At 43.4% G+C, this 22,560-nt stretch overlaps 1 protein-coding gene across 1 annotated transcript; it reads right to left on the bottom strand.

The window, feature by feature from the left end:
* Positions 1–403: 403 nt before the first annotated feature.
* Positions 404–22,092, bottom strand: limd1a (LIM domains containing 1a). The gene is made up of 8 exons (XM_086218833.1): positions 20,237–22,092; positions 12,226–12,327; positions 7,262–7,329; positions 5,253–5,315; positions 4,333–4,463; positions 3,421–3,472; positions 2,444–2,512; positions 404–1,875 (listed from the first exon to the last, which is right to left on the bottom strand). The coding sequence occupies exons 1-8, from the start codon at positions 21,438–21,440 to the stop codon at positions 1,735–1,737; spliced, it is 1,830 nt and encodes a 609-aa protein (XP_086074959.1). The 5' UTR covers positions 21,441–22,092; the 3' UTR covers positions 404–1,734.
* Between the last annotated feature and the right edge of the window lie 468 nt (positions 22,093–22,560).

The raw sequence follows: 22,560 nt of genomic DNA, 5'->3' as shown, positions 1-22,560 counted from the left end.
CCCAGTGTCTGTTGGAACCACCATGGAACCGTGTCAGGCGTTAACCGAATAAACGCGTTTACAGGTTCATTAAATTACTATGTATCTGAAAGCGTTGCAGATGTTGGTCCCCCAACCGTATGCATCCGGGTCTTCACCACACCCGTGAGATTAAATGTGCGCAATATTGTGTCTTAGTTCTGTTTGCTCGCAGTGATGCTCTAAACTTGTGTCACGGTGATGGCGGCAGTAGTACTAACGTTAGCTTAGCAAGCCAACACACGGATACAAGCAGCGGCCAGGCTTTCACAGTAGACGTAGAGAATCCTAAAACATCCCTGTGCAAAACGATATTCGTGATCGTCACCATCTGTTTTATGACACACATCTAAAACACAAAAGAATTAAAACTTCCTTTGAAAGTTTGTGGATGCATTTATTAAATAGCAACAATCTTACAACAGGTTTGCTCTTCATCTCAAATCTACAGCTGGCTATGAAACTAGGTGCTAAAAGGACAAGCAATATTAAGTTAGTTAACTCAAGAAAAGATTAACTTTTGGATGGCAAATGCAAGTGATCGATATTGTCCTTCCCTCTGCAAATCCATCAGTGTTGGAGGGATTTAGCACAAAAGTCAAAATTAAACAACAACAAATGAATATAGGCCTACAATAAACACCTTTGGAAAAAAAAACACTACTTTTGCAAATGTAACAAAATACATTAAAAACTGTCCTAATACTAGCCTCTTCATAGGTGCATAGGTGCACATTAGTGCTTGGAACAGATTGCGTGTGACAAGCTGGCAGTTTACGTACTGCAGATCATGATAACATGGCACTTCTGGGTCACAGGTCACACAAGTTATACGTCCTAAACAGGTTTTGGATTACTATTACAATTTATGCCTGCCAGAAGCACACAAAGGCACACTGAGCAGAACATGACGTCGTTTAATGAGAGTTCTTACACTGGATAATTTATTGCAAAGGTACTTGCATGTGGAAGACGACCACTTTTGGTTGTGTGTTCAGATCAATGCATGGAGGCGTCTCCCAGAGAGATCTTCGTGCAAACAAACATGTCTCTGTCATCAGCCCTGGTAACCCCTTTGACAGGGTGATACCAAGTGTGTTTGTCTGGTGATTTTAATAGGAGATGCATGACTGTTAATCTGTGCCTTTTATAATATTATTCAAAATTCATATCAGTGTCTTCATTTAGGATTGTTGAGTATCCAGATTGAACCTTTTTTTTTTAAGACACTAGAAATATGACATACGTGCGATGTAAGCATGTGCGCTGTGTATTTTCTGTCTGTTCTCGAAGGAACTCCATGGCCACGGGAATCTCTAGAGAGAGTGTGTTATCAAATAGCTTTGAGTTGTAAGTGTATTCTGACAACCTGAAGGCACGTAGTATTGAGAAGGAGATATTTACAATATTTACAAATGAATAACTTGGCAGCGCGTCTACAAAGTCTGTATGCAGCGAGAATGACACAATGCTTAACTGCATTCAAATAGGGCTTTTTGAGTATTGGGGAACTTCATTATTTGGTCATAACCTTTTTTAGGTGTTATGGTACATGTAGTAAGAACTTCATTAACATTCTCCTCAAAATCATTGTATGATTTGATGAATTAAATCAATCAATCCTCTACAACAAGAATTGTTCATGCATGTCCTCCTTTTCCTCTTTGGTAGTTTCTCCAAAGCTCCAGCAGGGGTCTCCCTCCTCCTGCAGGAGCATTAGTAGGAGGCAGCAGTAGAGGAGGAGGAGGAGGATGAGCCTGGCTCTATGTGCTTCAGGTGGCAGGAGTGGCAGAGGAGGTGGCTGTTCAGGGGGTAGCAGCGGTGACCCTCCTCATCATTCAGCTCCATCTTACAGTCCTGAAGGATGCAAGAGAGACATACAACTTGTTCCTTCAATTAAGTTACGTTACAAAATATGTAAAGAAATTAAGTGTCTTGTGCATCTTGTGGCCTCAAATATTCAAATTATGGAGAAAATGTTTTATTTCATGGCCAAAAAATATGTTGATGGAATAAGTTACATCTTCTTGCCACAAAATCTTTACAGAGAATAAACTTTATGACACAACACAACTAATAAATGAAACAAGGGATACTTGTTACGTGCCAAAGTTGTACCCTCAAAGACCCAAACTGAGGTAATAAAGCTATGTCTGACAGCCACAGAATACATGAAATGTGGGAATAAGTCATATCCTAAAGCATAAAGGCAACAAATGATTATTTTCTCTATATGACCACTCAGATAAAGACAGCAGTGGGAGAGTAAAAGATGCTGAAGTGTCACAGGTCTGATCTCATGTAATTTCCCGTCGAGCCTTTAAGGAGAGCTCTATTCATTACCATTATTATTCATCGGAGCCACAACACATCCGTGCACACATACATGGTTTCAGACTGAGTAATGTGATGTGTTTGTACTCACCTCACAGTGATAGCATTCCACGTGATAGTCCTTGTCCATGGACACAACTCGAACCGTTTCATCAGACCCCTGGAGAGAGAGCCGCACAAACAAACCAATGACGCCAATCACATTCTAATATTCGCTTCAAGAGACCAATAAAAGAGTGAAAGTATAGATGGATGCACTGAAGACTTCTCGTTCGATGTAATGATGATGAGGAAAAGGGCAAATAAACTGTTTGATTACGGCGAGACTCAAATGCAGCTGTGTTTTTTTGGTCTGTGATGTCACCGACTTCTAGGCTACACAGCTAAACAGAATGAAGGCCCTCCAATCAGGACCACCAGGATACACAAAACATGTTTAAAGACACACAAGTATGGAAGTGGCCTGCAGTCCCCCTCAGAGCTTCTGCAGTAATCCTTCTTTGGTTACAACATCACCTCCCTGAACATCCATCCATACCCCGGCTTACACTAACGCACATGACTAAGCCCCCCAGCCCCCCACCCCCAACACACACACAACCTCTCCTCTAAATACCGGCCTCACCGCTCACTGACAGGGGGAGGGGGGCAGAGGACAGGGGACATTCCAGCAAAGTCAGCTCTAATTTTGGACATTTCTTTTGTTTTGCCAGCATGTAGTGTGTGTGTGTGTGTGTGTGTGTGTGTGTGTGTGTGCGTGCGTGTGTGTGTCCTGTATGTCTTCCTCATCTCTCTTAACACCTCCCAGATATGAGGCCTCATACTATTATAACATGGAGCCTACGGGGAAATATGGCTATCCTGACCTGGCTGCTATTTGCACAACAGTGTGATGTGTTTGGGTCAAAGCTGAGCAGCACCAGCACATTTATAAGCAAACATCCCGTCAGGTTGAACATCAGCAGGTAAAGGTGAGAAAGGTGCGTCCCTCCATCCTGATGCGCTGATATCAGAAGAGCGTACAACACAATATGAGCTGGTCCTCCATGCAGCCTGATGCAAGCTTACCTCTGAGGGGAGGATGGGCTGGTTACAGGCGGCACATTTAGGCGCCAGGACCCTGGTAGGGTGAGATCGAAGAAAAACATTTTTAGTAGACTTGTTTGAAATGAGTGAATTCAGCCCCAACTATACGGCTTGAAGTCGATATTCTATGTCTCTGTCAACCCTCAAAAGGTTAACCTGTTTTCTCCAGATTAGTTTCACGACTGTGATTCGACCAAGCAGACGGCGGGTTTGCAGATGTGTTGGCTGCCCCTCAAACACGTGATTGCAAAAAAACCAAAAACGAGAGGAAAAGTCCACAAGCAAAATGAATTCATTATGTTAACACACGGGCACCTGAGTCTGAAGGAATAACAACAAAGGGCGTTGACAGTGCTGACAGGCAAGACTGTGGCTCCGTGTAGAGAACATGTGGTAGCTGTCAGACGTAGCTCGGCCACGTGTTCACTTACAGTGTACACGCTGTCCCAGCAGCCAGGAGAACAGCTGGAAGTGCAGCGCCAACTGTTGATAATTCACTCCTGATGAAGGTTCTTCAAGTTCAAGGTTCCTTACCCACACTGAACTCAGAAGTTCGTTGCTCAGTTTGTACCGAGGCATCACAGAGCCTGTTGAGTCTGGAAGAGAGGAGCTGTGGCCTGACGCCATCCTTCACACCTCTAACAGGACAGAGATCTCTCCACAGCCTTTCCTTCATCTCTGACTGCACTTCTCATGTGTCCACCACACATGGAAGGAAGAAGCTTGCAGTCTACACCGGCCGATCATTTCTTTCTGATCCTGCAGTTTAGCACATGTGCCTGGATAACCTAGAATATAAAACCCGAGACTTCTCTTCTCCCAGACTCACACCAAGCTAAGTGAACTGATAAACCCAGCTCCTGCTCCTGTGCTCCCTGGACTGGAGTGGCTCACCTGTGGTAGTCTTTGACACAGTAGATCTTATTTTCAGTGTCCACAGTGAAGGGCACTCCGTCAAGGCTCTCATTACAGATAACGCAGCGGAAACAGCCAGGGTGGTATGACTTCCCCAGAGCTTGCAGGATCTATACAGAGAATAATATAGGACATCAATAATCGTTATTCTCTCTCTTCACAGAGAGAAAATGGTCTTTCTGACGCATGTGGGGTTCCTGGCTCATCACAGCGGCCCAAAATAGGGCAAAACACTGATTAAGCTGGTGGACAGGATCTGCTCATCACATCTGCCGCCATTTAAGGCGAGGGATTTTTTTTATGTATGTTAAGCAAGTACGTTGAGCGATCATGACAGGACTTAACTCATGCTCCAAATTAGCAGAAGAAAAGTGAGATAAACAATCGGTAAAGAAATTACTGTACATTTTGAGATTTATATTTCTCAACACATACAAACTTAATTAGCTATCATACATTCTTTTAAACAAATAAAGTCATTTCTGTCGTGTGTGCAGTACTATTCAAATTAACAGTGTTTTGTTTTTCTTCCTGTGGTGACGTAATTGCACAGGCTGACATTGCAATTGGGAGTTGATGAGTTGTGCAGCACCAATAAACACAAATATCTGTTGTATATATCTGTGTGTGCGTGTGTGTGTGTGTGTGAGAGAGAGAGGGAGAGAGAGAGAGAGGGAGAGAGAGAAAGAAAGAGGGAAATTCAGACTGCAGTGTTAGAATAAGCACATGCAGAGCTAATGCTTCTTAAGTCTGTATCCAGATGTTCCCACAGAAAGCTCATAAAGGTTTATGCTATGATCACCACCCCAACACACACACACACACACACACACACACACACACACACACACACACACACACACACACACACACACACACACACACACACACACACTTACCATATCCATGATCAGATGTCCACATGCGTTGCACTTGTCTGCAGATTGCTGGAAACCTGAGTACTTTACCAGAGAGAAAGCCAGTGATGTCATTCTTTTTTTCTGTTTCAGACTTAACAACATCCGTCTGTCTCTAAAGCAACCGCTGTGTCACGTTTGTGTGAGCAAGCCACCAAGATGTAGGACCCAAAAGAAGACAGGTACAGTGACAGAATCATATTAATCCATACAAAGACAGTAAAAGTTGGGCTAAAATTAAATATACCAAAGAATCTTGCAAAAAAAACAGCATTAATGGACAACTGGGAAACTGGAGAGCCAAGTGGAAGAAGGGAAGAGCGAGGCTATAAATACACAGAAATAACTCATCAATAAGAAAAAACACCAGAAGACACGAGGCCAAACTAGCCAATCGTAAAGAGTTTGACAAAGAAACTACGATTAAACCTTACAACACACAAGAGGACAGAAATAAAACAGGACAGAATGAGAAGTCCAGCATACAAACATAGAAGTCCACACAGGAGGCATGACACGCTGTGGTTTAGCACTGTAGTAGCATAATCCCGTTATAGAACCTACATGAGCGCAGTCCTTTCCTGTCTGAGAACATCATCTTAATTTGCCACTAATGAGAGTGAACCCATTTTTCATAAATTGGCATCTAACTGACAGAATCTGAGTTATCTGAGCGTTATTTGTCACTATGTATGTACAGTATGAACGATGGCATCACTAACAGGCCTGACAGGAGGACAGATGAACTTACATAAGATGAATGTTCAGTGTACATTTTATTTTAGCAACCAGAGCCTGAGAGAGACGGAGAGTTAGATGAGGTTTTACTACAGTATCAAGAACTACTGACTATCAACAAATAGAAAAATGCTGGATTACACACAAAAACACGCCAATACCGGTAACCCTAACCCTAATCCTAACCCTACTAATGTGTGATACTGCTAACAACATTTCCAATCGGTTTTCAGCCGAAGCAAAATATGCATCTGCTGATTCGTAAAGTTGCCTGTTTTAGTAAAGAGCATACAGTCCCACTGCACTGGTGTGAACAGCCAGACCTCCCTACACCCCATAAACCATCGCAAAGCAGATTCTCCAATTACTGACCTTCTTCCAGCCCCACCAGGGGAGGAAACTGATATTTATCAGCTGTAAGAGATGCTGCAAAGTGGGCCAAAAGGTCAAAGTCGCTAACCTAAATTTCTGTTGTAGTTCAAATCTGACAGGTTGGGTTAAAACTAAAGGAAAAGAACAATTTTGGGTGGAAATACAATTAATTACAATCCTCCCAGGAGCATGATAAGAAGATTGATGCCATTCTTTCCTCTGTGTTTACTTTATGGAGTCGTGACCAGCTGACTGCTAGTTAGCTTAGCACAATGAATAGTCTTGGAAGGGAAGTGTTAACATACCTCCGTCAAAAGTGATCAAATATTCTTTTCTCCAAAACAGCCTTTACTTGCATTAACAGAAATAGAGTTTTGCATATCATTCATAACAAAAAAGCATTTTCACATTACTAGATATTTGAATTTTAGAATCAGAAACATAGCCAGAACTACTTTCCTGCCTGGGTGCTGTGATTTGATGATGCAAAAGGTTTATTGTACCTAGAAAAGCACCTGCTGCTGCTAATCATGGTTGACTTTGTACGAGGAGGAGTTCTGGATTTCCGAAGCTAAGCAGGCAGGACAGAGGTATGCTAACCCGCCCATCCAGTACAATACTCTGTGCTAAGCTAACTAGCGGTCAACTGGTCCCTGAGAGGCTCAGCTCCCGAATGCACCCAGAGTGAGGAAGGCAAATGAGCGTAACTCCCAAAAAGCTGGCATGTTCCTTCATGTTCTCGTTACAATACAGATAAGGACTGGTGAACTGAGAAAACTACTGTGTGATGTCTGTAATATTCAACTTGTCACATTTTAGTGTCATAACTAAGTCAACAAAACCACATAAAGATAAATATCTAGTGAGTATCAGCCACTCACCAGGAAGTCTTCTTCACAGAAAACCCTTCCTCCAACGTAGTAGAAAGCCTTCCCCCTCAGTCTCCGACCTGCAAACAAAAATGCTCATATGAAGCACATCTGTGAGGCAGGACACCGAGTGACCAGCAGCTCTCAACAACAACCTCTCTCGAAGGGGAAAAAAGTCTTCATTACTGTATTAAGATAAAACGATGTCAGCCGACAACAAAAGTTATGTCAGTGATTTCAAAGTCTTCGTGGAATACCTTGCAGAGGCACCAGCTCAGTCTCAGAAAATAGTTACAGCACCCAAGCATGAAAATGCAGTAATGAAATCCAGGCATTAATCTTGCAATATTAATTATATCCTGCTGCAGCTCAAGCAAATAAACAATCTATGGTGTCTTAATATAACATTGGTGGAGCCCAGCAGGCTGCAGTCAAGACAGTCATCACATCTGGACCAAACACATGTGGAGAAAATAATGATTGAATCCAATTACTGGACAGGTGAAACAGATTAAAGCATCCGTTCCACTGGATTGCATTACAACAACAGTGCAAGACCTAAAACGACCCACTACTCTCCTTCTTTGTTCCCTTCTGGAGTCTCTCTGCATGCTGGGTAGACTTCCTGTCTGTCTGTCTGTGTGCTTTAACAGTTGAACGGTCTGGATCTAGCTTCTCAAAAGCTCTATGCTCCCTTAAGGTTGCTATTCTTACCCAGGTCCCACAGGAAGAGGGAACATTCCTCACATTTTCTGAGAAGGGAGGTGAGGGAGGGGGCAACAGGGGAGAGGAGGGGTTCATCTTGGTGAACAGGAGCTGTATTTATCTCCCAGGCTCCATCTCTTGCTGCTTACCTGATGACTGTGTGTTCAGATAAATCCAGATACAGGGCGCTTCTCTGTGTTAAACTCAAGACATTTTTAAATACCAATTAGAATGACAACTTCAAGGCCAAAGTGCCAAAACTACATTACAGACATTGTGATGTCTTCAGCCTTGCTGCAGGGCCTTTCTACATGCTGCCACTCATAAATGGCTATATGCACACAGAACGGTGCAGCGGACACCTGCTGCTCACTGGCAAGAACACCAACGTTGTGTTTTCCCTCTCTTGATACTGGAGCCCCATTGAGCCCTTAAATCCAGAAGTCAGTTAATATTCTGCTTCATTTGTCTCACAGATTTTCATTGAAATGCCTGGAATAAGGTCTGCAGTTAACACGCTAAAGATACTTGCAGGTTTTGTCCTACTTGTATAAAATACATCAATAAATAACACAATTGTGAATTTCAAAGTGTTTTTGTGTATTAGGGATGGGCACAATTTATTAATGATCGATAACTGATGGTTAAGAATTTTGTCAATCACATTTGTAATAATAGATAAACAGCAAGGCAATTCATGCTCAATTCATCTCTGTAAACACACCCATAAAAGGCAAAAAGCAGGAAGAATGTGTTGATTCATGGAACTGTGGTGTGACTTTCACACAATCAAAATGGTGAGTTTACAATAGCAGGTTTTGATTTGTTTTAAAAGGATATTTAGCAGCAGTAGAACAATAACAAAAAGGGAAGTATAGTGACACGCGGCAGTGATAATATTTCTTGTTAGCCCTTAATTAACTAAATGTTTAAATGCTGAAGATTAGTAGCTGATTTTTTTACCAAGTGTACAAAGTCAGTATTCATTCATATTACAAGAAAACAACGTATGTTGTGATACAGAACATTACACACCCCAGCCACAGACAGAACATAGATTTGAAATTCATTTGCAAGGTGAAAAAAATCAATTTTAGTCTCCAAAAGTCAAATGAAAAGTTTGGGTTCTTCCCTTTACTGTCTTTAAATAACTTAGCAATTCTAGGAAACTCAAGGGCTGACTACGTGGATGACAGCGAAGACAAGCGCTTGTTCATGAACACTCTAGGATTATACAGAGGGAAGTAAATGGTAAAAACAGCACAAGCCAAATTAAACCTCACGGCTCATCATTTTAAATTGAAGGCACAGGGACAACTCTAAACCAGTTATTCACAATTGCATTATCTTGCTACTTTAACAGAATAATCATGGTCACGCAGCAAGTCAAGTCTGACCACTGCTCACGCAATGACTACCTCAAGAGGAGACATGTCTTTTTGATCAGGCTAAGGTGTGGAAATGGTCTTAAGTAATTACAGAACTGTGTCCCTAAGGACCAAGGAAACAATTAGGTGGGTGAAAGAAAGATATGGCCCATTCCACTTCACATTCCTTTTTTTCCCAGTAAGTCAGTGAGGAAAGGTTTGGAGCTTTGCGGTAAGATAAGAGATTTATTAAAGTCAGGAGTCAGGGCTGAGTGTTTGAAAAGCATCAGGATGAACAGTAACTGCTGCACCTTCATAAAAATGTAAAATACCTGTGGGAGGGAACAAAACACCAGGCAGTTTTCTAATTAAAAGGGACAAATTCCCTTATGTAATCCCATTGTGAAAATAAGCAAGTCACAGGGACCCCTGCCATCACATCTGGCTGGAGCCTCAACCCCATGCTGTGCTGTGAGATATACACAACTCTTTTACACTCAAGATTCAATCTCACCTTCCCATCATTTTCTGTCCTGCTACAGATATGCATGTTGAATTATCCTAGAAAAACACCTCCCTGCACTCACAGGAATTCTCTGCTCATCTGTGCACATTTCTCTGACTGAGTGCAGCACCTGGAACATTTGGTCAAGGCCCTGACAATCTACCCACCAGATGTTAACATACCACTGGATTCAGAACCAATCAGATTCTCGCATGTGCTCTCCAAAGTCAGTGGATACGCGCTTGATGTTATGAAAGCAAATCGGGGGTGGGAGAGATAGGGGGGAGGCTGTGTATAACCACTGTTCCAAACTCAAGTCACACTGCTGCTGTGTGTGGCCTAAAATGTATGAAAGAATCTCAAATAGGGAGAGGACATTGTTTTCTTTTTCCTTTAACATCTGTCTTTTTTGAGGTTCCCTGTTAATTTGGTTGGTTCCTCTCGGGCTTTGCTGGGTTATTCCTTAAGCTGCTTGTACACAGTTGCCTCCCTGCAAAACAGTGCTGAATCCCAGACAAACAGCTTGAACTCTCCCCTGCCTCACACTGGGGAACACGAGGGAGGGCATGACAAGTTCACGGTTATCATAAAGACTTGTTGCAACCCAGCAGGCGTGAAAGTTGTTTTGGAGGGAGAAAAGAGGGAACGTCAAATAAAAGTCCCTGAATAACTGCATCTGTGTGCTGCTGGAGGTTTACTGTGTTAATACAAGTATGAATACATGTGTATGTCCATGCATGTGTGTGCCCCCGCAGGCTGGCTGCGTGTGGCGTGCTCCCCTTGAATGGTCTCACTGTCTTACACTGTACTCTGTTGCACCCAGCTGACATAACAGCCCCCAGTGTCCTCCTGGAACCCAGCCTTCTGAGGGCCCCTATATCTGCATTCCTCCCCAGCTGAGATGCTCTTTCCTGGGGCGGCTCACAGCAGGAGCAATCTTTATTCCTTAACATGAAGCCAGCTATGAGAGGTATGTGGTATGTAAACTCCTACCCCCCCTCAACTTGAGCCATCAGCCTCACTCTGTCTCCTCTTTTTCATCTCACACACAGGCACACGCGCCCACACGGACGCCCACGCCTGCACACACACACACACACACACACACACACACACACACACACACACACACACACAGAGGAGGGAGGGAGGGTTTAAGAGGTGATGTTAATCATACATTTGGGGGCCTATCCAGCAAGGTCAAAGGTGGTGGTGAATAATAGGCTGGAGCAGGGGTCACCACAATGCCACAAATACTCCACATACCTGCCATCTGACAATTAGTACAAAGATTTTAACTGGCAGCAGCAGGAGGCCTGGTTACACTGACAATGGTGCTGCACTGCTATTGATATTTAGACAAGACACAGTAGGTCAGCCATATTTTGGACAGCACAGCCACAGTGGTGGACCTCAACTGATGTCAGCCTTTGCATTACTGGTTGAGTAAAATATCCAAACTTACAAAGTAGAAACACAAACAAAGTCATTACAAGTAAAATAAGTGGGGGTACTGCTGTCAAAATCATTTTTTGATGACTCATCTTGACACTGCAGCAGTTATCTATAGTCAAATGTAATATGGGGTGAGAAGTTAACGGACCCATCAAAAGTCCCACCTGACCATTGCTTGGCTCATTTCCTGTCGACCAATTGGCCCTGATGACTAAGCTGTTCCATAAATTAATGTTCCCTTGGCCCATTCTACCCCCCTCCACCATGTCTGGTGATACTTGGCCTCATAGTTTTTGAGTGATGCTGCTGACAGACAAATACCACCAAAAAACATGAGCTCCTTGGCGGAGGTCGTGATGTGGTTGAGGTTTCAATGACTCATTTCACCAACACAGATGAGGTGGAGACCAACTGTCCATCTCCATCTCCCTCTCTACAGATTCACATCTTTCTCTATTTAACAAATGCTCAACATGGACTAAGTCACACTCTGATCACATCTTTGAATGTGATTTATGTCTCCACTGTAAATCTATCAAGATATTTCACTTCGCTCTGAAATGCATTCACAAAGCTAAAGAGGCCCTGATTGCCATTTGACTTAAAACACCCACCATACACAAGCATGATTTGTGGTTTTAAAGGACCGTGTCAATTTTCTACTCTGCACCTGGACAACTAACTACTAATTACTTCACGGACCAGTGGATGTCTCTGGTTCAGGAAACAAAGCTTGCTCTGCTTTGTGTGGGCAGCAGGAGTGACTGACACACCCAGAAACCAAACACCAGTAGTACACCACAACCATACCCAAATAGTTGTTTAGTATTGCTAGGGGCACTAAAAAACTGAGGACTACAGAGAACAGGGTCAACAGCAACCTATTATTGAGGGGGTGGCACCACCGTAGAGAGAGAGTGAAAGTGTTTCAAGTATGTACTTACTGCAGGCGCTGCAGGTGAAGCAGCCGTCATGGTAGAGGCTTCCCATAGCCTGGCAGGCCTGGTTGGCTCCATACACCGCCTTGCTACACTTGACGCAGACTCCTGAGACACAACACAGAAAGACACATATTTCAACTGGATGTAACCACACAGTAAAGCTGTTTGTACCTAATAAACTCGAGTGGTGCAAGGATGTGTCCTTAAACCTGGAAATAATCAGTTGAAATGTCCCCTCGTCCCAGAGGCTTTTCAGTTAAAAGCAACGAACAACACAAGCTTGAGATATTTTATTACTTTGTTCAACAGCACAAAATATTTCAATAAATTAGCCACAATTATGGATATGTGTCTCAAAAACAGTGGACGCTAACAAGAAGCTGAGAGACCGAGACTGCAGAGGTTGTTGGAGACATTTAATGCCGTCATGCTGCAAATGGAAGAAGCGCTAAGCTAGTTGTGGTGACAAAGTCCTATATCTGCGGTATAGCATAACATTGTCTCTGTACTTTGAAAAATTATATTTAAAAAATCATATAAAAAGGTGATCAAATGTGAAGATTCTTTTTTTTCTGAATGTAATGTGTAAGTCTCATCAAATTTTGTTAGCCACAGAGCTGATATTCAAATATCAATGTCAAAATCCCATTAGAATTGAACTTCCATGCCAACAAGCATCCTGCAGCACTCTAGCCTGAGATACAAATCACATAATCATTTCAAGTAGCAGGATAAATACAAATTAAGTACGGAGGAGGCTTCAATCCAGAGGAGCCAAGCAAAACCAATGTAGACAAAGAGAAAAAAAGATCCCATAGTCAGGAAGCCAAGTTATCAGTCTGTATCACTGCAACAGGAAGCATATTTGACTTGGTTCAGAGACTGAGAAGTCTGTTAATAAAGACTGATACAAATCAAAGTGCCTGCTCTCACAACAGTCAGCCAGCAGCTAGGCTGAAAATACATTTGATTCCGATATGCAACAAAAATGAAATATGTCAAAGCAAGTTCATGATGCATGAAAACAAGAGATTTATTTTCTCCAGAGTGTTGGGTGAGGTACAACAGTTCATTGCAGGGGGGGAAAAAACAGATCACATGAGAGCATGACGGGCAAACTACATAATCACTTTAGACTTCAGACTTTGGTTTCTGTGTGATCAATATAAAGGGTGTACACAGCTTTTCAGCCTGAAATTCGGTTCACAGTCCACATTTCTGCAGAAATCAATGTCTACCAGGTGTTTCTAAGAACTTTCCTCTGATCTTTATTATGGCGTTACCATTTCATCACAATGTTGGTGTAGTTTCATTTAGAACGTTGAGATTTTAAGTTGACACGAGTGATTGTTTGGATGAACCACCAGCACGTTGTCATGATAATAATAAAGCATACTCCGAACCTTGAAACCTGAGCATTTCTCAGACTTTTAACACTTTCTGTAAACCCTGAATATACATTTGGAATCCATAGCTGCTTTAGGATGCGACGCGACTCTCCTGAGACCTGACCTGAACATATTAACTTGCTCTGCTTCACAGTCACTTCTCATCTCTCCTGCTCACCCTGCTTTGTATGACATAGCGTGATATGACAACTGACATCTGGGCCAGTGTCAGCCCCAATCAGCAGTGACCCTAAAGGGAAGTCAGTGAGCTGCTAAATTAATCAGATATGGTATAATAGGACCATCCAATTGTGAACGTATTAAGTTAGAAATGGTGGAGGGAAGAAATTTCTCTGAGTGTAAGGCTGTGTGTGTGTGTGTGTGTGTGTGTGTGTGTGTGTGTGTGTGTGTGTGTGTGTGTGTGTGTGTGTGAGGTTATTTATGAGTGTGTATTTTTATAGAAAAACTCCCTGGTGACAGAGAAAAAGAGCTGAGCAGCCCTGCCCAGCTCAGCCCTGGTCCTTCTCAAACACTGACAAAGAAACCTCTGTTTCCACTGTAACCGACACACATCATGTGGCTGCCTCCACCAAAAACACACACTTCCATTTAATAGCCTCCTTCAAATGTTTCTCCTGACAGACATGCAGTGATAAAACTGGGGCTATATATATATACATCAACTAAGCCTCTTCTAATGCCATGACTGAGGACACATCAGTAGGGGCCCTGACGGCAGGACAGAAGATTTGGAGATAACAGAGGGATATTATTAGAGAGCAAAAGAATGTTGTTGTTATGTAAGCCATTTTGTTTACATGAAAACAGAATAAAGTAGCCATGGCCTCAAAACTACTCAAATGAATGAATGGGGGGACAGTAAATTCTACTTTTAGCTATTCGTGATAATAGATATTGTGTCAAGAACAAACAAGAACAATTTCCAGATTTGACAGTGGGCCAGCTTTGACATTCATCTTTAAATGTCTTATAGCTTGGATTCGTAGGCCCCCTGAGAACAGCAATGCAATAAATGCCATTTTCTACTTCACTTCTAGTCATTGCCAGTTGGGCCACTACAAATATGCTGTTGGCCAGAGTCCCATATTCCAAAACAGTGAGATTATTTAGGGGACTTGCTCCTTGGTCTGAATGGGGGGGAGGGGAACCAAAACAGTACCCCTCCTTCCCACGCTTACCTTTCCCAGCTGTCAAAACTCCCAGTGGATGGCTGCTCACTGACCAGTATGCCAGTGGCTGCAAAGTAAAGGCCCATTTTCCACACACTGGGTGGCAAACCAGCTGTTGTCCACTCATTCTTAAGTATTTGCTAATTAGTCTGTAGCTTTTACAACTGAACAATTAATGCGTGAAAATATCCTAAAAATGTGTGGTTGAGTTCTATCTGTAGCAGCTGCATCGCAAGATAAAACTACAGTTAGGTATGTTGAACAGTTATGGATAGAGCTTTACAACCTATGGCGTCATGTTCGTACTCGTGCTAACTGTGAACACCACACCCAGAAGTGACACAACATATTAAATTCAGACTAATAAAAACACATTTGTAGACAAACAGACACAGTGACGAGCGTGGGGTGGGGGGTGGGGGGGTGTCACATCCACACACATAAAAATGTGCTTCCAAACGCTCCACCGAGCAGAAGCCAAGAATCCATGGGAAGAGTTAAGACAAAGCTTTCCACTCAACAGCCAGATGGGATAAATTAATCCTCCAACTTCAACACCAAACAGTGAACTAAAATGTCTGTGTGTGTGTGTGTGTGCGTGTGTGTGTGTGTGTGCGTGCGTGCATGCAAAATTTCTGTCAGCGTATTGCAAGCCTGGAGGCCCACTTAGCCTGAGCATCTGGAATTATATATTTTTCTGATATTTTTCAAGTGCTGTACAAGTTTGCCAAATCATTTTAGGGGCAACCTAAGAGTGGGGCTGTGCACATCATAAGAGAGTGTGTGTGTATTGACTAGTAAATTTGCGGTAATGTAGTGCAGCGTGTTTGCAGCAGTGTTGGGCAGTAACAGCTTTTCAACATAATGTTAGCTTTGTTACGACGATGTAACTTCACTGTTTTGTTTTTTTTTAACGAATACCTTTTCGCTAGCAAACTTCTGTCGTAGCATTCACACAAGCTGCACTTCAACAAGGATTTCCGGAGCTCAAACTCTGCAAACTTTTCTGCAATCATCCAACATTATACTGCTACTGATCAAGTTTATTGCAAATTCTTATCCCCTAGGGGTACTCTGTCAAGGGGCCAGCAGTTAATAAGTATGGTCGCCTAAAAACAAACAAAGAATTACATAATCCCATTCAGATTTGTAGCAGGGATGATTCAGTTTTCAACGCTGCTGGTCCTGAAACTAGGCATGGTGTCAACTTGTACTCACTGAACAGGGGGTGACTATGGTCAACCCTGATTGACTGGGCCCACTCTGTGGCTCTGACTCAATAAGAGACACCACCATCATCCCAGTTTAGTTTATCTGTGGGTGAATCAATGCAATAACTCCTCAAAAATATCTGTGGATACTCTCAGTCATCCAGGTCATGGTAAGTCTCAAAAAAGCATAAAAAAATGGCAACTGGACTAATCGCGTGTGATTAGTCCAGTTGCCATTTTTTTATGCTTTTTTGAGACTCCTCAAAAATAAGCTTCCAAATTTTGCTTGCCCTCCTGTTAAGGTGAACTGAAGGAAATCAGGTCCAAAGCTAGCGACAGTCTCTCTTAAGTTGGCTGACCTTCTGTGGGAAGAGCAACACCCCCACCCAACTGAAGTCAGAAAAAGAGGTCAGGGGGAACAATGAGAATGTCGTACCACTTATTTCCCTTTTGGATGAACTTGTCAGTGAATCTCATATCCTCAGAGGCTCTTTTAGCCGATGGCAGAGACGCATCCACATACTTGTCCCCGTTTGTCTAGTTGTCCATTCAGCCGCTCCCCAGGAACGCCTCAACCCCCTTTTTTTCTTTGTATCTATAGACCTCATTTCTAAAATTCCTAGCTCTCATTCTGCACACATTCCTCAGTGTTCCTTCAGTGCAGCCGTTTGGCACCGGACTCATTTTCCCAGAACTTCCAGCTGCGGCCAAACAGCACTCTGTGTACAGTTGGGAACGGGGTTGGTTCCCAGCCTTACTGGGTCAGCTCAATACCAGCATGACACTGGCAGAAAACTCTACCATCAAATGTACTGTAGGTAGTTCTGATGCACACAAAGAAGCATCATCTTTCAGTAACAGAATATTCAAACTCTAGATGAAATCTCTGAAGGGTGCATACCTCCGACAAGGCCAATGAACTGCAGTTTTTACTGTGTGATATCGATATGTTTACACTGTAATTCATACTACTAGGAGTCTTTCTATCCAATCAAAAACAAAGTAGGAGCACACTCCCAAAGGTTGCCGGGAGATTTAAACTTCCAGTTACATTTTATCTCTCTGAAAATGTCCTTATCATGCGTGACCCACTGTTTGACTGGCATATTGTGACAGAGCACCATCACCACGGTTGATTATGCACTCCGGCTGCCAAGAGACTGACTCTTTGGAGTTGCGGTCAGTTAGCCTGTTTGGTAACCTGTTGACCCGGATTCCTTCTAAAGCTTCAAGCACCTCAAAATTCTGTCACTATCTTGGAATGAAGGCAAAAGAAAATATTTCCGTATCCAACCAGTGATTCAGATCCATATCAAAACCTAATGGGTTCTTCCTTGGCCCATTGGACTCCACTGTAACAAGTTTTGTGAAATTCAGGCAGGTAGTTTTTGTGTAAAGAAGAAAAAGGGATGAGTTCAGACCTCCCAACATGCAAAGAATATAACAAACTCAAAGTTATTCTCTTTGTTCAACAAATCTGCCACAAAGTTATTGTGTTATTTTTGGCCCGTGCTACACTCTTCCAGCCATTTTTGTAAAAACTGGTAATTGCTGACAGAGATAAACAGACAGTCAGACAAACAACCAAAAGACTCGGGGCAGGAGAATATTACCTACCTGGCAAATGAGAGTAACAATTGCAAACACATTTCAAGTACTGAAAACCACTTTTCTGTTTTTCACATTTCTCTTTCAATGGAACAGTAGGGTGACAGTTTTGAGTAGAAAACTAGCCTCCACAAGTTTCTAATGGCATGAAAGCATGACTCAAAGGATGAGCCACAGTCTGGTGGGAAAGTCTGCACCAGGAATGTGTGTGGGCAATGTGGGAATGAGTGTGTGTGTAAAAAAAGACATATACTGTGTTACTTTAAAACCTACATTTTGGTTCAGTGCACTGTGCTCTCCCACACATCCGTAATATTCACTGTGCTATTTATGAGCGTCATCCTGACAGTGACGTACGCCAGAGCATCTTCCCTTACACACCATTAAACGTACACTGAGGTGGGGGGGCTGAAAGGGCAGTGGGCTGTAATCGTGACATACCAGCAGCAGCAGGAAATTCCTCCTCCGAGGAGGCGAGGGTGGGTTATGTACTGTATATGTGTGTAATAAGGGGGCTTTGTGGTGTCCTACACAGTATCGCCCATCTCATCCTCTCTCCACAAACACCGGCTTTCTTTTCATACAAGGAAAATCCCGTTTTCATGAATGGCCTTGACTCCAAACATCTGGCTAGTATGAGTAAAATCTCCCACATGATGGTCAGCCCTTCAAAGTGACTTGTCATTACATTAGTCCATGCACTGATTACAATCACAAGGCTTAAGTTCTCCTAACCAAATATAAAATGGAATGTAGGCTCAAATGTGAGGACAGATCAAAACAACTGAAGTAAGACGATGGCCAACAAAAATGTGGGTATTCGTGGCCTAAAGGTTAGAAGGGGGAGCTTGCTGTTCAGCCCCCAGACCAGCAAGATAAATATGGTTGGGGGGAGAGAAGAAGTAGCACTCAGACCACTGAGGCCACCTTGACCCAACAGCTCTGCAGTGAGCAGACTGTATTTATAAAGAACAGCTTCCATTTGTGAACATGAGCTGTTATATTAACTCTCCCTGAATTTAAACCACTCAAGAAAGCTCCAACCTCCTCTGCCAAGGCGAACGTCTGCGCTCGGGCCCTAATTAAACAAGCAAGCAGCCATGAGCAAGCCCTTGCACCTTTCACCCAAAGCAGTGTGTGTGTGTGTGTGTGTGTGTGTGTGTGTGTGTGTGTGTGTGTGTTCGTCTGCTCTGCAGAGGAGAGGGTGAAACCTGATAATATTTACATTTTGCATAGTGGAGCAGAGTAATGTGTGTCCTTTGGTGCGAATTTCACAGCCAGTGTCCATTAGGTGGTGCTAGAGAACAAAAACTATCTTATTATGAATACAACACTCAGTCATCTTGTCATACATCAAATGATGATTGTTACATCGGGTTTACTTCCTGCAACCCCTAGGTGGCACTATAACCGTGACTTCATTTCCATTCGTAGATGCTTTCACGCTGGGACTCTCATCTCAAGTGCGAAGTCTGGAAAAGATCTGACCATGTGGTGACCGTTTACACACCAGTTTCCTCTTCTATGGCAAATTGGTCTTGTCGCAACAATAACACAATTTAAATAAAACTAACTTTACACAGTAACTCATTACCAAGTTCTTAAAGTGTTTGACTAAATATCAAATGTATCTTGATGACTCACATCAAAGTGTGAAAAAAGGAATTTCCTGTTTCTACCAGGTGGCGCTACGACTACCGGTAATCTGGCACAAAATGTATTGAGTGCTTCCTTAACTCATCCTACACACTTCAAACAAATCTGGTGAAAATGCACTCTGTAGTTTTTGCATAATCGTGCTGAAAATCAGACACGGAGTCCCTGACCGAGTTAATAAGTAACTAAAACAAACTTCAGTTAGCCTTGCCTCGTTTGGCCTCCAAAGGACCAATCGCATGTGTTACTGTCATGCATTATGTTTTTGTGCATCTCCTGCAGAAGCGTGCATTCAACGCACGCAAAATGTAAAATTATGCAAGTGCAGTTCTGCAGCAGTGAGGTCACTGGAAAAGTAGTAAACAAGAGCGCTGCCGGTCTAACTAAGCAGGATGGAGCTTTTCTAACAGACCGAGTTGAGTGCAGACATGATGACACTCTAATGACTTTAGTTATTGATGTTGCCTGAGTAATAATCCATTAAACCATTGAAAGTTGAGGGCAACATTCTTCTTTCTGGCCGTGGCCCCACCTTTTACTGCTTAAGAGTTTGTTGTTTCTTACAAGAGAGCAGACATTGACTCATTATATAAAAACATGAAACAAATTAGAGAATGATTCTGTCCGCATACCAGTAAGGACTTCAGATGGTGTAAAGAGAGGGCCTCTCCATGGTGTCTGCCTAATAGATTCAGCGATTTAATGGCTGCCATGAATGCCATCAAACAAAGACAAATGACAACTGAGATGTCACAGAAACAAAAGTGTGAGTGTGTGTGTGAGTGAGTGAGTGAGTGAGTGAGTGAGTGAGTGAGTGAGAGAGAGAGAGAAAAAGAGAGAGAGAGCGGAAAAGCCAGTGGAAACGATATGGGTGACAGTGTGTGCATGTTTTATTAAAAAGCTAGATTTTATCTTTGAAAAGAACAGTGATCTTGGTGGTGTTTTTAGTCTGAACTCTTACCAAAGTAGTCCGCCTTTGGTTGGGCATCCATCTCTTTTTCCAGTCGCTTAGTAAGGGCTTCTAATTTTATTTCAGCTGCTGAAGGTTCGGTCTGCTGTGTGAGGAGGGGCTGGCAGGCTAGTTGGACAGACTTGGACGAAGATGATGCTTCTGCTTCGGCAGCCACCGCCTGTCCAAAGCTGGGTATTTGGCTCTGATCTTGACCCTGGCTGAAACTTTTGGATACATTGGCAGCGGATGTGATCTGGACTTTGGGTTGAGCTGTTTCAGTAAGAGCAGGTACTGCAGAGACTGCCACCACAGGCCCATTCTGGCTGGCGGAGGGTCTTGAGGTTGGAGAGGGTGGTGCATAATGAGCTGCAGGCTGTGTGGAGGGTTGTTGCACATGAAAATCAGCTCCTCCAGTGAAGGCACTGAGAGGCAATGCAGGGATGGGGTCTGTTCTCTCTGAGCCTGGGGGCTCTCCAGCCATGCCCTTCACTGACCCAGCAGAGGAGGTTGGACTCTGGTTTCCAGAAAGGGTACCAGCCTGAGACGGTAGACTGCTGGCAGTGGGAGATGCTGCAGACTGTTGCTGGGATGCCCTGCTGCTTCCTGACCCAGACACAGATGGGGAAAGCTGGCTCTCTCTGGATGGGGCCCAGGCAGCAGCTTGGTTAGCCGGGTGACGAGCATGTAGGGGTGCGCTATGAAACGCGTTTCCTAGGGTGGGGGCAGCAGGGGGGCTGTTCTGGTATGAATGTAGCTCTAATCGCTCTTTATTGTCGTAATTGTTTCCGTAGCCATATGCCCTGGTGGCTGGAGGTTCAGGATGAATGCCTGCATGGTACTTGTTACCGTCAAACTGCGGATGGTGGTTCCCCGCCGTGCTGCCCGGCACTGGGCCAGAGAGTATCGGGGGCTTCGCTGCAGCTTCACCCGGCTGTCTGTAACTGTTAATGGGTGGCCTGTCTTTGGTGTAATACCCGCTACTGTGACCCCCATTCATTTTTAAAGCTTGGTTGTTTTTTGCCATTTCTTCTTGGTGTTTCTGCAAGTGTATTTTAGTCATTTTAGAAGCAAAAACTCTCCTGGTCTCTTCAAAGTCAGGATTGTTTCCTGCATCCCTCCTCATCCGAAATAAACCATCTCTAGATGCTTCGTACATGTTCAAATCCTCGATAAACTTACTTGCCTCCAGTCCTAAATCCTCGTATTTATCCATTTTGGAGATGTTTGTGTCAGTAAAGTTCGTAACTAGTTCTCAAAGACCGAGGTCCAGACAAGTTGTACAGAGTGATACTTCCAGGGTGAATTGCTAGCTTACAGTCCAGCAGCTCTCGGTCCTGAGGGATCCGAACACGGTCTCAAACTTTCCCCGGTCTCCCCGGCGCTGTCGTCTTTTTAATTAATCCGTGAGAAAAAAGCAGTAACCCGTCCTCCTCCTCCGTGTATCTCTCCGTACGTCCCGTTCAGCTCTGACCCGGACAAACAGCCGTCTGTCTGGTTATAAATGAGAGCAGCAGATCCCAGATCCGATAGCCCGGACGACCCCACTAGCTGCTGCCCCCTCCTTCCCTCCACCTCCTCCTCCCGCGTCCAGTCCCAGCGGGCAGTCCTCATTCAAAACTTTATCTTCCGCATAAAGTCAACAAAAGTACTTTAAAGTTGCCGGAATATCGTTAATTTAGCGACAGATGAGTGATGAATTGATACGAAGGCAGGAGCTCGAGCGGTACGTGGCCACCGGTCGGTCGACGGTTGGGACTGAAAACGGCGAACGGATCGTTTTTAAAGGCGCAGTGTTTGAATCAAGTGGTCATGCCGCCACTTCGTATTTATAACTGTCTTATTTTAAATCAGCGTGACTCGGGGCAGATTTGTGTGTGTGTGTGTGTGTGTGTGTGTGTGTGTGTGTGTGTGTGTGCGTGTGTGTGTGTTGGCCCTTGTGACAACCTACATCTTTAAAATGCTTCGCTAAGTGAAATGACAGAATTGACCAGGGACGAGTGGGTGTGTTCCAGAACAATGCAATAACCCCAATGGAATTAGGAGGAAGTCCACTCTCTTTATATTTGACATCATCTCGCTATCACCTGTGGAAAAAGTTTTTTGTTTTTTTTTAACTCAAGTATTGTACTCGAGTTGAGTATTTGTATTTAAGGAGACTTTTAATCCAATACATCTAAGAGGGAATATTCTTTGACTCTTCTGCTCCCCCCATCAGTTATAACTTGGTACTTTGAAGAGGATTTTGTAGTGAAAAAAGTGAAAACTTAGGAGGATTATATATTTGCTCTAGAGCATTCAAGTACACCATAATGTATAATATGTACTTTTATTTT

This window comes from Aulostomus chinensis, chromosome 11 (genome assembly GCF_037954235.1).
Source record: "Aulostomus chinensis isolate RoL2024-O1b breed Wild chromosome 11, RoL_Achi_v1.0, whole genome shotgun sequence".
NCBI lineage: Eukaryota > Metazoa > Chordata > Actinopteri > Syngnathiformes > Aulostomidae > Aulostomus > Aulostomus chinensis.
Note: the sequence above shows the minus strand (reverse complement) of the source record. Positions and strands in the feature narration are given on the sequence as shown.